This window comes from Ochotona princeps, chromosome 17 (assembly GCF_030435755.1).
Source record: "Ochotona princeps isolate mOchPri1 chromosome 17, mOchPri1.hap1, whole genome shotgun sequence".
Lineage (NCBI taxonomy): Eukaryota > Metazoa > Chordata > Mammalia > Lagomorpha > Ochotonidae > Ochotona > Ochotona princeps.
In genome coordinates this window covers 46,689,485-46,703,774 of record NC_080848.1, presented here as the reverse complement: position 1 = coordinate 46,703,774, position 14,290 = coordinate 46,689,485, and the positions used below count along the sequence as shown (strand labels likewise).

Genomic DNA, 14,290 nt, shown 5'->3' with positions numbered 1-14,290 from the left:
TACCTTAGTGTTTTCACTTGCAGGATGGTGACAGAGTGGGAAACGCAGAAAGAACACTCAACAATGGGATCTCCATGTAGCGGGTTCGCAGCGATTGTCTAAGTGATGTTAAAGGGCATGTGGGGGACAGATGCCACCCCACCTGTGTGCCATGTGACTGGGAGCTATGCTGTGGTCCCTCAACTCTGTCCCAGAAAAAAAAACAATACACACATCTCTAGGATTGCACCCTTAAGAATTTAACGTACTTGGGGCTGGCTCGAGTCCCAGCTGCTCTGTTCCTGATCCAGCTCCCTACACGTACACCTGGGAAAGCAGCAGAAGATGGCCAATCATCTGAGTCCTTGCCACCCATTTGGGAGACGGATGGAGTTCCAGGCTCCTGGCTTCAGCCTGGCCTACCTTGACCTTTGTGGCCATGTTGGGAAGTAAGCCAGTAGATGAGAAATCTTTCTGCATCTCTCCTTCTCAGACGCTCTTCCTTTCAAATAAAAAAAGAACTTAAATTAAAAAATCTATCCAATGTAAATAAGAGTACATTCAATGCTAGTGGTATGTCCTACTACTTAAACGAGATTGTCACTACTGGGTTTAGGGAATGTACTGATGAGTGTTACTGCTCACTATATGAATGTATACATTATCCTCACATCACTGACAAGGACGGCTATCACACCTTGAAGATCCTGCACAAAGACTGCACCTGTCACCCCTATCTGTTTTTGAACTCTCATCAAATCACCTCCCTTAAATCAGAAAAACTGGGGCTGGCGTTGTAGCAATGCCTGTGACACTGGCATCCCATATGGATGCTGGTTTGTGTCCTCTGTGCTCTAGTTTCGATCCTGCTCAATGCTAATGAGCCTGGGAAAAGCAGCGGAAAGACGGTCCAAGTACATGGGCCTCTGCCACCTACGTGTGAGACCCGGATAAAGTTCCTGGTCTTGACTTCTGCCTTGCCCAACCCTAGCCAATGCAACCATCTGGGGAGTGAACCCACAGATGGAAGACGTCTCTCATTTCTCCCTCTTCTCTGAGGGAGAATAATAATTCTATTTTCAAATAATTAATCTTTATATATAAAAAAGAAAAACTGCACAATGAAGAGTAAACATCAAGTATCATAGGAATTAGCTGAATGTAACTTCCTCTTCAAAAACACTGAATTTTGATCATTAACCCAAAAGCAGACATTTATTCAAACATTGTGAGGAACAGCCTCATTTGTCCACTGAAAGGCTGAATCAGACTCAAGAGGTGCAGCAAAAGTGAGATTTTTAAATTTCCGATCTTGCATTTTATCACCCATTTTGCTGGGGGGTTTGCAACAAGTTGTTTCCTGACACTCAGGTCCCTCCTCCCCAGTTCTTCATTGCCTGAATATTACGGAGACGACCATCTCCTGGCACTCACTGCATCTGTTCTGGACACTCCGAACATCCTGTTTGCCTAAGAACGTGCCAGCTGTATGTAACCCAGCCGTCACACTAGCTAGCTGCTTGTAACTTCCCACACATCCACAAAGTGGATCCACCAGCTCTTTGTCCACTTAGCAGTGAACGGCTGACTGTGAAAATGAACCCAGTGTTGACTTCTCAAAATATGAACAATGCCACTACTACCCAACCACCCAAGGCTGTTTATGGTAACATTTCACCCCTGCAAAGATGCCTGGCAGGGAGGCTTAGAGAGAGTACCCTCCAGTCTCCCTTGCCCTTGGGTCATTGTCCAATGCCCCCCCCCCAATGCCATACCTAAAACCTTGTTTTGGCCTAAGGAGGGCACCCACAATACCGGCTGTTATCAACAGTCTTTCATCTAACCATAAAGTGAGACCAAGCCCAGATCTGAGTGCCAGGAAGAAGAGAGCGGAGCACCTGGGTCCTGGAGAGTCTTCCTGTAAGGCGTTGTGATTCCAGCGTGCCTAGAGCAGCGCTGCACACAGACACGGGAGCCAGAGGGGCTCTGGCGGGGGACAGAGCTCCAGGAAGTGCTCCCCCTCTTGCCACTGTGTCAGGTTTGCCTCCGTGGGGGCATGTGGCGTCTTGGTTGCTGCCCCGTCTACTCTGGACATAGCCCGTAATGAAGTTAGATGTTCAGTGAGAGCCTCCTAGAGGCTGGGCACACATCCTTAGTATATGGAGCCACTTCAAAAACTTCACAGAAAAATGAATGTTATGGAAAAGCTATCCATGGATTTGTTGGCATCAAAACAAACTTCTTTTGTTTAAAAGATGATTTATTAAAAAGGAAGCATTAGAGAGGGAGAAATAATCTTCCATTTGCTGACCACTATAACCCATGGCCAGACTGAGCCAAAGTCAGGAACTTGGTGCTCCATCTGAGTCTTCCACATGGGTGGCAGGGCCCCCAAGCACTTGGGCCATCTGCTGCTGCTTTCCCAGGAGCATTAACAGAAGTGGGGCAGCTGGGACTTGAACTGGCGCTCATATGGATGCTGGCCTTACAGGCAGACTAACATTCTGCAACACAATGCAGTCCCCAAATAAATCCATCTTTTAATTGCATCTTTCCATGAACTGCTTGAAATATATACTCAGCACACACTCATGCCTTGTACGTAGCTTGTCTCACCTGCTGAGAGTTGCACACCTACAGAGGAGCTGGCTTCTGTACAGCTGTGCATAATATATCACGACAGTGCTAAATTGCAGGAAAACAAAACGCTGAGTCCTAAGAACTCACGGAGGTGATGATTAGCTTTTCATCAGTCAGAAGACAGGCTGGGGGAGCGTTCTGGAGAGGCAGCTGTGTGCTAGAGGGTAAAGAATGGCCAGTGGCAGTGGGGGGCGCAGTCACTTGTACCAGGAAGCCCAACAGGTACAGAGGGGGCTCCCCCACTTTCTGGAGCGCAGCGATGAGGGATTTGGATGGGAACACCCATGTGTGCTACACTCAGGCACAAATGGATACAGAGGAGGGATGGCTGGAGGGAGTGTTGGACAGGACAACGAGAAGAGAACTCCCCACCCAGGAGGCAGCGGGAAGGCAAGGTGGAGGCTTTGTTTTGAAGAGAGGAAGACAGACTGATTTCTCCTCCTTAGGAGAAAGGAAGGGAGCCGACGAGGGCATCCCACGGCCGGCACCTGTGGATTCTTCAGGGCCCTTTTCTTGAATGTTCCTTTTCAGCCCTTCCACAACTCTAAAAGGAAAATAAGTTGCTCCCAACTGCATGCGTGAAGCAGAGCTGGCATTTAACTCCCAAACCAAGTTAAAGACAGTAGGAGGAGACAGTGTGATGGCTCAACTGACTAATCCTCCTCCTTGCAGCACTGGCACCCCATAAGGCACTCCCAACTGCTCCACTTTTGATCCAGCTGCCTGTTTTGGGTCTGAGAAAGCAGTTGAGGATGGCCCAAGTTCTTGGGTTCCCTCACCCACGTGGGAGACCCAGAAGAAGCTCCCGGCTTTGATTGGCTCAGCTCCAGCCTTTGCAGCTATTTGGGGAGTGAAAAGGTGAATGGAAGAATTTTCCCTTTCTCTCTCTCCTCTCTGTAAATCTGCCTTTCCAATAAAAATGAAGAAATCTTTCTCCTTTTTTTTTTTTTAAGACAATAGGGGACACCTAACCGTCTCACAGGTGAGGAACACCATGCATTCTGGTGTAGCAGCACAGGCTAGTAGCCAAGAACTTGGGCTGGGCTGGCTGTGGCTCTCGGTTCTGTTGGTGTGTGACCTTGGGCAAGTCCCTCACCTCTCTCTACCTTGGCTGATTCATCTTATAAAAAATGTTTATAGTAAAGGTACTTTATAGTGTCACTCTGAGGATTAAACTACATGGAATGTGCTTGTATTAAAAACATCTGACAGGGCTGTATTCATCAGCTTTTTGTAACTGTGATCAAATGCCCAAGACAAAGCTCCTTATGAATCAGAGTGGTTTATTTAATCTCACAGTGTCACAGATTCAAGTTCAAGATTAGGCAGCCCCATTGGTTTGGCATTTGGCAAGGGTCGGGGTTGGCAATGGAATACGCAGAAGAAGGATCGCAAAGTGAGCCAGAGAGTTAAGGTTCTACTCCGGCTTACACAGCTTTGTCATCTTACAAGAACTACCTGCCAAGGACAAGGCCCCAATGGCCTGAGCATCTCCCGCTAGGCTACCACCTCCTGAGGGCTCCACCACCTGCCGAGAGTGCTGCCCTGGGGACCAAGCCTTCAACACACACATCTTTGGGAGCGAGCATTCAGCACATGAACTAATTTTTAAACTTTATCAATATGCATTTATTCAATATGCATTGAATAAATGTATGCTAAAGTCACAGCCCCCCCAAAATCATAATTTTTCTTATCACAATACCTTGTTAATGCTAAATTCAAATGAAGGCAAAGAAGAGAGCAGTGTATTATTAGAACACATCAAAGCAATGCCAAGGGGATTCCAGCAGGCATAAAAGAACATCAAACAAGTCATTAACTTCCCTTGATCTTACGCTCTTCAGCTGATAAATCCATCTAACAACAGCAGCCAGTGAAAAGGTATATAGCGTGCCTGCCTATGATGTACCAGGCACACTGGGAAGAACAATGGATGCCTCTGGTAAGAACTGGAAGTGAAGTACAGAAAACACCTTCCTCCACAAAAAATAACCACTCATAAAAAACATTGCTACTTCAGCCATCCATACAACGGCTCATACAGACGCCCACTCCAAGTCCCTTGTTTGCCAGGCACACCCAACTCCCTCTTCCTCGTCTGGGTCTCTGACATCTCGCTCTGTACTGTAGATAACCTAACCCTGTGCTTAACAGGGATTAGGATAAACAGCATGCACTCCAGGCCACACACTGTAGACAATATGGGCGCTTCCCATGGGAACACTTGATTCCTTCTGTACCTTTTACAAAGGAATTCCGTTCGAGAAAAACGGAGTGGTTAGATGCTTTCCCAAGAGGCAGGGCACCTGTCCCTTTCCTGTCCTCTGAAATAAACAGCTGAGACGACTCCTCCTTTATCACTGTGTTGTAGTTTTTGAGGTTTTATTATCATTTTTTTAATGCAACATGAAATGAGGAAAGCCAGTAGTCTCAGTTACCAATTCCTGTTCCTTCTGTATTCATACTTGCATTTTTGGCCTTGTTTCCTGGCCACGTTACAGGACAGCCCTGGGAAGGTGTATGCATTAGCACTCCTTGGATACGTTTAATAAGTATTTTCATGACATGGTATCACTGACATTCAAGCTGCCAAGCACCGGCACATGAAAACTTGCAAAAGGAAAAATTTAAACACTGCACAGATTAAAGTCACTCAGAAATCCCTCTCAGTTCCACAAAAGTGAACAGGAAAAGTCCAAAGCTGAAAATCATCAGATAAAGCACTCCTGGTTCTTTGGAGGTAGGTAATATGTTAGGGCTTGATAACGGTTCTCCTACCAGCAGGTATCAGAATCTTGGAGAGGGCTGACTTAAATGCAGTCTGCTGGGGTCAGCATTGTAGTGTAGCATGTTAAGCCACCACTGGCCATGCCAGCATTCCGTATGAGTTTAAGTTCTGGCTGCTCCACTTCCTATCCAGGTCCTTGCCAACATGCTAGGGAATTCAGGGCAAGATGGTCCAAGCACTTGGGCCTCTGGTACTACACGGGAGACCTGGATGGAGTCGCAGGGCTCTGGCTTTGGGCTGGCCTAGCCCTAACCATTGTAGCTACACAGGGAGCAAATCAGCACATGAAGGGATTCTCTCTTGATCTTTCTGTGTAACTCTGCCTTGAAGAAATCAATCTTTCGTAAAATGCAATCTCCTGCCTCCACATCCTCTGAGCCCACTACCAGTGCCAAGTTTCTAATTTCCTAGGTCTGGGGCAGGGCCTAAGAATGTGCATGTATACCAAGTTTTTGCATGATGCTCATACTGCTGGACTGGGGACCATGAAGGTTTAAAGGAACAGGGTCTACAGAACTATGACACAAGGAGGTGTGGTGGCTCAACAGGCTAATCCTCTACCTGCAAGCACTGGCAACTTATATGGGTGCCGGTTCATGTGCTGCCTGCTCCAACTCCATCCAGCTCCCTGCCTGTGGCCTGGGAAAGTACAAAAGGATGATCCAAGTACTTGGGACTCAACACCTGCGTGGGACCTGCGGGGGAGACCTGGAGAAAGCTCTTGGCTCCTGGCTTAGGGGAGTGAACCAGTGCATGGAAGATCTGTCTCTCCTTCTCTCTGGAAATCTGCCTTTCCAATATATACATACATATATATATAATACAAGCAACTTATATGATCTTATCATGCATAGCAGCCATATTAGCAAGTAGAAATAAAACAGGTCAAAGTAATTTTAATGACATTTTTTCTTCAACCAAACACATCTCAAACCACTATAAAAGAATGTGATGTGTTCATCTGACAACAGGGAAAGTGCCTTCTTAAGCCAGTTTTGTCCTGGTGCCAACTTTCACTTCAGGTTTTCTGGCCTTGCTTTTATATTTGCAAATCAACCTTTTACTAAGAGGATCTCGGTGAGGCAGAGCTGGCCCCACAGGGGTTATGATCATAAGACCCATGATGTCAGTTATCTCCTCAGATAGCATCTTGATGTCCGGTCTTATTTTTTTTTTTTATTTGTCCGGTCTTATCCTAAGGGTTGTTGCGGAAATGCCAGGCGTTGAGTGTGAAAGTCACTGTCACCAGACTCACTGAGAGCCAATCATAGCATCATCAAAAGATCCAAAAGAATATGATATTACTGACCAATCAAAGGGAGGGCTGCAAGCCTTGCAGCCCAGCCACACCCCGGGACACGAGGTAAACCTGAATCCCTCAACTCCAATTTCAGTGTCTAAGCATCTATGTCCTTAAGCACGCAAGCAACTCAGGAATAAAGCGACAGCTGCCAGGCTCCCTGCTCTGTTCTGCCCAATAAACACCTTTTTTCCCACAGCATCCCAACGTCAGCAGTTGGGTGAGTAGTTCAGGTTTTTGGGGGGCGAGAGGCGGGGGGATCCACAACAAGTCCATGACACACCTAGGTTTTCTTGATATGAAACAGAACCAAGGGCCACGGTGAACAAAGCGGCGCGGGGTTCCATTTAAGCACAAGAGACAACGATGCAATCCAGATGTGCCGTTAACACAAGAGACGTGAGGCTGGAGCCCGTTATCACTGTTGAACAGAGCACTTCTTAAAATGAGTACAAGGAATAAAAGGCTCCAGCTGTTTGTATCATTATCAAAGGATTATGTACTGAATATAATTATATAATAATATAGTATACACTATACTTTTTAAAGGTCTCTACGCCAACATCTCAGGCACATCTGAGTAAGGCCTTGCACTGTGTGTTGGGATGGCTACATGATCAAGCACCAGAATCTCAAGGAATGCCCTTCATTATATGCAGTCGGTCCTTGAACAAACATCATTGTGTGGTACATGATTATACAGCATGCCGTCATGCCAGCCTCTTCACCACTGCTTTTCAAAGATATTTCATGAATTACAGAAACTAATGATCTGTCCCTGGTGGAATATACATATTTGTTCTTTAAGATTCTAAATTAAGGGCCCGGCAACGTGGCCTAGCGGCTAAAGTCCTCACCTTGAATGCCCCGGATCCCATATGCGCGCCGGTTCTAATCCCAGCAGCTCCACTTCCCATCCAGCTCCCTGCTTGTGGCCTGGGAAAGCAGTTGAGGACGGCCCAATGCTTTGGGACCCTGCACCCGTGTGGGAGACCCAGAAGAGGTTCCTGGTACCTGGCTTCGGATTGGCGCAGCACCGGCCGTTACGCTCACTTGGGGAGTGAATCATTGGATGGAAGATCTTCCTCTCTGTCTCTCCTCCTCTCTGTATATCTGACTTTGTAATAAAAATAATAAATAAATCTTTTTTAAAAAATCTAAATTAAACATGTAGCATTAGGGGAAAGAAAATAGAAACAAATTTGATGGAAATGATGGCTGAGTTCATGGTAAGAGGATAAATCAAATAGCATGTGTGGGACACATGGTCCATACTGGTTCATCACAGCAAATAAGGCACCCCCTTGTCTCAAAGCCAAGAAAAGTCTCAGGAGAGCTGAACCACGTGGGAAGGGCCAGAGCCAGGGTTCGACCTCAGGCCAGTGCCTGACACCAAGCTCCTCCAGTGCCATCAGATGGCCACTCCCAGAAGGCTGACTCGGGCACTCACTAAACACCCAGGGGACAGATGTCACTGCACATTCGCTGCTTGTGACACCCGCATTCCATAATCAGAGTCCCAGCTACTCCATTTCCAATCCAGCCACCTTCTAATGTGCCTGAAAGGCAGCAGGTAGCTCAAGTACTTGGGTCCCTTCTATCTCGATGGGAGACATGATGAAGTTCTTGGCTACTGGTGGCCTGGCTTAGTCCTGGTTATTGAGGCCATGTGGGGAGTGAACCAGCAGAGGCAATCTCTCACTCTCTGGTTTCTCACTGGCAGTCTCTTTCAAATGAATAAATACATACAAATCTTTGAAAAAAAAAAAACATCGTGTGTTCACAGATAGCACATGCTCTTTATGCACTGGAAACATACCTTTGGCTCTGTGACACTAAACCAGCAGGTGTACGGGATGAGATTAAGAGCTGGCCAGATAGACAGATTGTAAACATGCCTAAGGGGAGCTTCATGCCAGCCTGGTGGGAAATGATGGCTCTGTTAAGACACTCTCCAGTCACGGGGAGCGTCTAACAGACCTATTGCACAGGAGTGCATCCGGCACATCTCCGTCACCAGGACACCATGTGGCCAGCGCTGCAGGGCGAGGGCACGGGGACCCAACGAGCCAGGAGAGAAGCGATGTGTGGCCGGGTCCTGAGGGCACCTGCGACTTCGCTTTTCACTGCGCTTGACGGGGAGAGCCACTAGAGGGCCTAAAGAAAGCACCGAAGGATCATTTCTTGTGTGTTAAAGCGCAGCTCAGGCTCTGCTGAGAAGAGGATGTAGGATGTAGGGTGCAATGACAAATATGGGGAACTAAGAGTGACCCTCCCGCTCCCCCCCCCGCCCGCTCACCCACACACCCAATCAGCAGGTCTCAGGAAGGTGGCAGGAAGAGGAAGATCAAAGCGGCAGCAATTCAAGATGGGTCATATTTCAGGACAGCCTGAGTGCTGTGAGACCAGGGCTCTGACCTGAGCCACGGGAAGGATGGGCTGGCAAAATGGTACAGTAGGTTAAGTTTCTGTTTCTGCAGTGCTGGCATCCCACATGGGCGCCGATTTGTGTCCTGGCTGCTCCACTTTCAATCCAGTTTTCTGCTATCGAGCCTGGAAAGGCAGTGGAAAACGGTCCAAGTGTGCACCTACGTGGGAGACCTAGAAGAAGCTCCTGGCTCCTGAATTCAGCATGGCCCAGCCCTGGCTGTTGTGACCATTTGGGGAAGTGAACTGGTGGCTAGAAGATTTCTTTAATTCTTTCTTAGTAATTCCACCTTTCAAACTAGGAGCAGCTTTGGGATGAGGAAGCTAGAAGGGAAGAAATCTTGATTTGTTTGGGACCTGCTACAAGACAGGTGGCGTTTGGACATCCAAGCAGCAAGGCCGCAAAGGCAGCCGCAGGGACCCTGGCAGGAGATGAAATCTGGGCATCATTCACTTAAGCCGTGATGGCTGTGAGAACAGACATTCTGCTGGTGCAACTGTTCTCAACAGGGACAGCGCTGTTCCTCGGGGAAAGTGGGAGACCGAAGGGTGCATTTCTGGTTGTCACCCTGCTAGGATGTGACATGGATACTCCATGAGCAGGAGGTTGAGAAATCCACACGTCTTACAATACACAAAGAACCCACACAATTGTCACAGCCACTGCAGATGTCTCCTAGAGACAGCGCCTGTTGTCCCGTCATCTGAGCCTGAAGTCTCCCTTTACTGTTGTTTATGTGACAAGACACTCCTTGTGATACACCGAGCTTTCTAAGTGATGACTGTGACCAGCGTCATAACACAAGGAAGGGAAGCCTTCAGAACCTCACCAGGAGCATTCGCTTCATTTCAAAAACATCACATGACTCTCCCAGCAGCCTCCTTCCCAACCCCTGAGTCAGGGGCATGACAAACTGGATTCACTCTGCAGTGTCAGGAGCACAATGGGTCCTCAGGCATAGCCAGGCTCAGCCTTTAAAAAAAAAATCTTTATTTGAAAAGCAGAATGAGAAAAAGGGAAAGATGCAGAGGGGGAGGGGGAAGAGACGGAAAAAGGATTTTTTCATCCACCGCTTAATTCCCAAATGGCCATGAGAGCCAAGTCTGGGCCAAGGCTGAAGCCAGCAGCCAGGAGCTCCAACCATATCTCCAACTGGAATCAAGTGCTGCCTCCCAGGCACATTAGCAGGAAGCTGGATTGGAAGCACAGTAGCTGGGACCCAAACCCACATTCTGACATGACATGTTGGCATTCCTAGTGAAGTCTTAACCCACTGTGCCACAGTGCCTGCCTTAAGTCATCTGAGATGGAAATGTACATTATTGAACACTTTCCCTTTTATATTAGCATTGGAAGAGCACATTGATTTTTCCATAGTATTATGGGACTTGGAAAAGTTAATGGGAAAAGGGAATTAAAGGTAAGTCTATCGGGCATGGTGCAGTAGCCTAGTGGCTAAAGGGATCCCCTTGCACGTGCCCAGATCCCATATCACGTCTTGGTGGCCTCGCTTCCCATCCAGCTCCCTGCTTGTGGCCTGGGAAAGCAGTCAAGGATGGTCCAAAGCCTTGGGACCCTGTACCCACGTGGGAGACCTGGAAGAGGTTCCAGGCTTTTGGCTTCAGATAGGCGCAGCTCCAGCCATTGTGGTCACTTGGGGAATGAATCAACAGAAAGAAGAACTTTCTCTCTGACTCTCCTCCTTTCTGTATATCTGACTTTCCAATATATATTTTTTTTTATATCTAGCTATAGGGCCCGCGGCGTGGCCTAGCGCCTAAAGTCCTTGCCTTGAACGCACCAGGATCCCATATGCGTGCCGGTTCTAATCCTGGCAGCTCCACTTCCCATCCAGTTCCCTGCTTGTGGCCTATGAAGGCAGTTGAGGACGGCCCAATGCTTTGGGACCCTGTACCTGTGTGGGAGACCTGGAAGAGGTTCCTGGTTCCTGGCTTCGGATTGGCGCAGCACTGGCCGTTGCGGTCACTTGGGGAGTGAATCATCGGACGGAAGATCTTCCTCTCTGTCTCTCCTCTCTATGTATCTGACTTTATAATAAAAATAAATAAATCTTAAAAAAAATCTAGCTATAATATTTTTGAAATCCATGCACATGAAGGTTTTTAAAAAGTTCATGTTGTGCATATCACAGAAATACCGCACACGGTCACATTCTTCGCCGAGAGTCACCTGTCTTCCTGTGTCACTATGCATGGGCTGTGCCCAATGCTCACAGCTCTGCAGGCCAGCCCTTCACCACGTCTTCACAGTGGCCTGGAGCTCAGCCACCGAGCTGGACACCCATGTCTTCCTTGTACAGGCTCCAGAATCACCCTGGAGACCCACAGGTGCCATCAACCACAAACAACCTGGGGCTCCACGCCTCCTGCACCTCCATTGTAAGCAACTAGATAGTGAACCAATATATAGGATCTGTCTCTCTCTTTTTTGCTTCTCAAATAAATACATTTTTAAAAATCTGGTACCCTCAAGCTATGCATGGATTTCAAATTTTCTTTTTGCACCAAAACTAAACTTACCTTTCAATACAACTGCCCATGAACTTTTTGAGGTACCCTCATATGCATGCAAGCAGGCGATATTTTCTATGAATCTCCTCTCAGGGTGGCAAAGGTGCTGTCGGATGCAGCATGAAGGAGAAGCTCCCACACAGACAGTGGATGCAGCTAAAAAGATGAGCCCAGGATGGTGCCTGGCCCCACTGCACATCAGACAATAACGGATGAGAGGGGGAGAGCAAGCAAGAAGAGATTCCAACAGCTGTTGCTGTCGATGCTGCTGCTGACGGATCAAACGAGGATGTCAGCGCCGGGAAGCTCCTGGGTGACTTCACCCACGCCCCCCACCCCCAGGGAGAGAGCGGTGCTGAGTGTGACACAGCCTGGGGCATCCACGTAACCTAGGACAGAGGTGCTTATTTACTGACTTCAGTATCTCCCATCCCCGAGCCACCTGCTACCACCCTGAGGCCAGCACCTCAGCTCCTTGAGGCCAACACCTGCTGAGGCCCCTGGAATTCTCCTTCCCTGTCTTAAGAGCTCACTCCTTTACTAACTTCCCTCTCCAACCCTCCCAAGCTTTTGGAGGCACCCACAGCCCTGCCCTGGGCATCGTGGTCTCTACCTTGCTGAGCCGGGACTCAAAGGCCAAGGAGGTTGAAGACTTAGAACTCTTCAATCCAGTTGAGGCTGCAGAGAGGGGGCGTGCCCTGCCGGGGCCATGGCTGCCCACTCGGACCACAGGACTCCAAGGCTTGGTTACGCTGCTCCTCGTGTTCATCCTCGTGGGGCTGTCCTTCTGTGGAAAAGCAGAAAGGAAAGAAAAGGTGTGTCTATGACGTGCAGGCTGCCGCGTGACCTCCCAAAAGTCTGACCCCCACGCTCCTCACTCGCCACTGCTGTGATAGGAAACAGCGGCTGACGGTGTGGCTGTAACGAACATTCAATGTTTTCAAGATGACATCTTTGTGGTAGATTGATTTTTCCGACCCTACAGCAGCTTCTTCTCTCCCTTTTATAATGATTTTTTATTATGGTTTTATGATACGGTTCCACAGACTCTACACAGCAGCTTTGACCAAATTACTGTCATGTGTGTGTGTCAGAGTGTTGGTTATCGGACATTTTGGCAGCAGACATGTAACACAGCATTACATCATGTACACACACACACTTACAACAGTACCTTAAAAAGTCCATGAGGTCAGGCAACTGGCACAGCAGTTACAACATCCCATATTGGAGTGCCTAGGTTTGAGCCCCAGTGTCACTACTGATTCCAGCTTCCTGATACAGCGACACCCTGCGAAGTGGCAGGTGACAGAGCTCTGCCACTTGTGTGGGAGACTCATCTGAAGTTCCTGGCTCTTGGCTGCAGCTGAGTCTAGCTAGCCCTGGCCGTTAAGGCTTTGGGGAAGGGACCAGCAGACAGGAGATCTCCATCTGTCTTTCTTGGTTTCTTCCTGTCTCACTCTCTCTCAAATAAGTTTTCTTTTTTAAGTTTGTGGGAAAATGAAATAAAAAGCTAAATATATTTTGACACACAAAAAAATTGAAATCCATGCATACGTTTTTGGGGGATGTATTTCCACAAACTCTTAAAAGATGCCTCATAAATCACACGTACAGATTAGCTTGAGTTCAGACTTAAAATGTCCTTAAGCTTTGCAGCTTTGGGGCTGGCAAGCTTTCGGGTAGGCATAAATGAATTACTTGCTCATTAGATTTTACAGAAGCACATGACTTCTTTCTTCTTCTAGATAAAAATGGATGCCGTTTAAAAATCAAGGGTAACATGGAGGACACCCATGTCACAATGCGCCCTCTCTCAAATAATATAAGAAATTCACATTTAGAGGCTGCCATCAGGGTGTAGTGGATCGAGTCACAGCCCGAGGCATTGTCATCTTATATGGGGTCCAATTCAAGTCCTGGCTGCTTGCAGCGCCTGCCAACCATGTGGGAGACCAGGATGGAGTTCTTATTTCCTGGCTTCAGACTGGCCCAGCCCTAGCCACTATGGCAATTTGGGGGGTAAACTAGCGATGGCAGTTATCTCTCTCTCTCTGTAATTAATATATATATATCTTAAAAAGAAAGCCACTTTAAAAAGCACAGCTGACAACCAAGTCCAGTGGCTGCTGTCATCCCATCCCCACCCACCACGGGGGGCCTTAAGCCTACAGTGGGGTCAGGTGGGTACCTCTTGTCCCTGCTGTGTCCCAGGATAGTTCATTAGGGCAGGCAGCTCCCCAGCCTGTCTTCACTGTCAAGAGACGACACAAGGTCTCTTCCCAAGGGCCATCCAGTTCCTGTTTCTGTCTAAACAAATGATTTGCTGGGGGCACAGCCAAACAGCGACCTGGAACCCACCGTGCAGCACCAAGAGAGAATACTCTGTCCAGGACTTCAGAATTTGCTTATATTCCATACTATTTACATGATTAGCTTAGAGCTGTATTCATCTCAGCTTGGTCCCAGGTATCATGATTTTTTAAAAATTCTGTATTTCAGAAAAGCAGCTTACTTCTGGTGCATTTTATCGATGTTTAGCCCTGATCATTTTTCTTTTTTCAATTTGTGAATTGTACCTCTGGTTTCCACGGCAATAATGAAAAAATGCCTAGGTTAAG

General features: G+C 47.7%; 1 protein-coding gene across 7 annotated transcripts in view; it reads right to left on the bottom strand.

Moving 5' to 3' along the window:
- SPECC1 (sperm antigen with calponin homology and coiled-coil domains 1) overlaps nucleotides 1–14,290 on the bottom strand; it is a 299,800-nt gene that overhangs the window by 204,222 nt on the left and 81,288 nt on the right. For 6 of the 7 annotated variants that reach the window (XM_058676531.1, XM_058676529.1, XM_058676530.1 and 3 more), the window contains exon 2: nucleotides 12,283–12,456. In XM_058676531.1, coding sequence (XP_058532514.1) covers nucleotides 12,283–12,438 — 156 coding nt within the window. In that variant the 5' untranslated portion in view covers nucleotides 12,439–12,456. Of the gene's footprint in view, nucleotides 1–11,678; nucleotides 11,805–12,282; nucleotides 12,457–14,290 lie in introns of those variants that run through there. The other variant, XM_058676533.1, reaches the window with a different exon arrangement.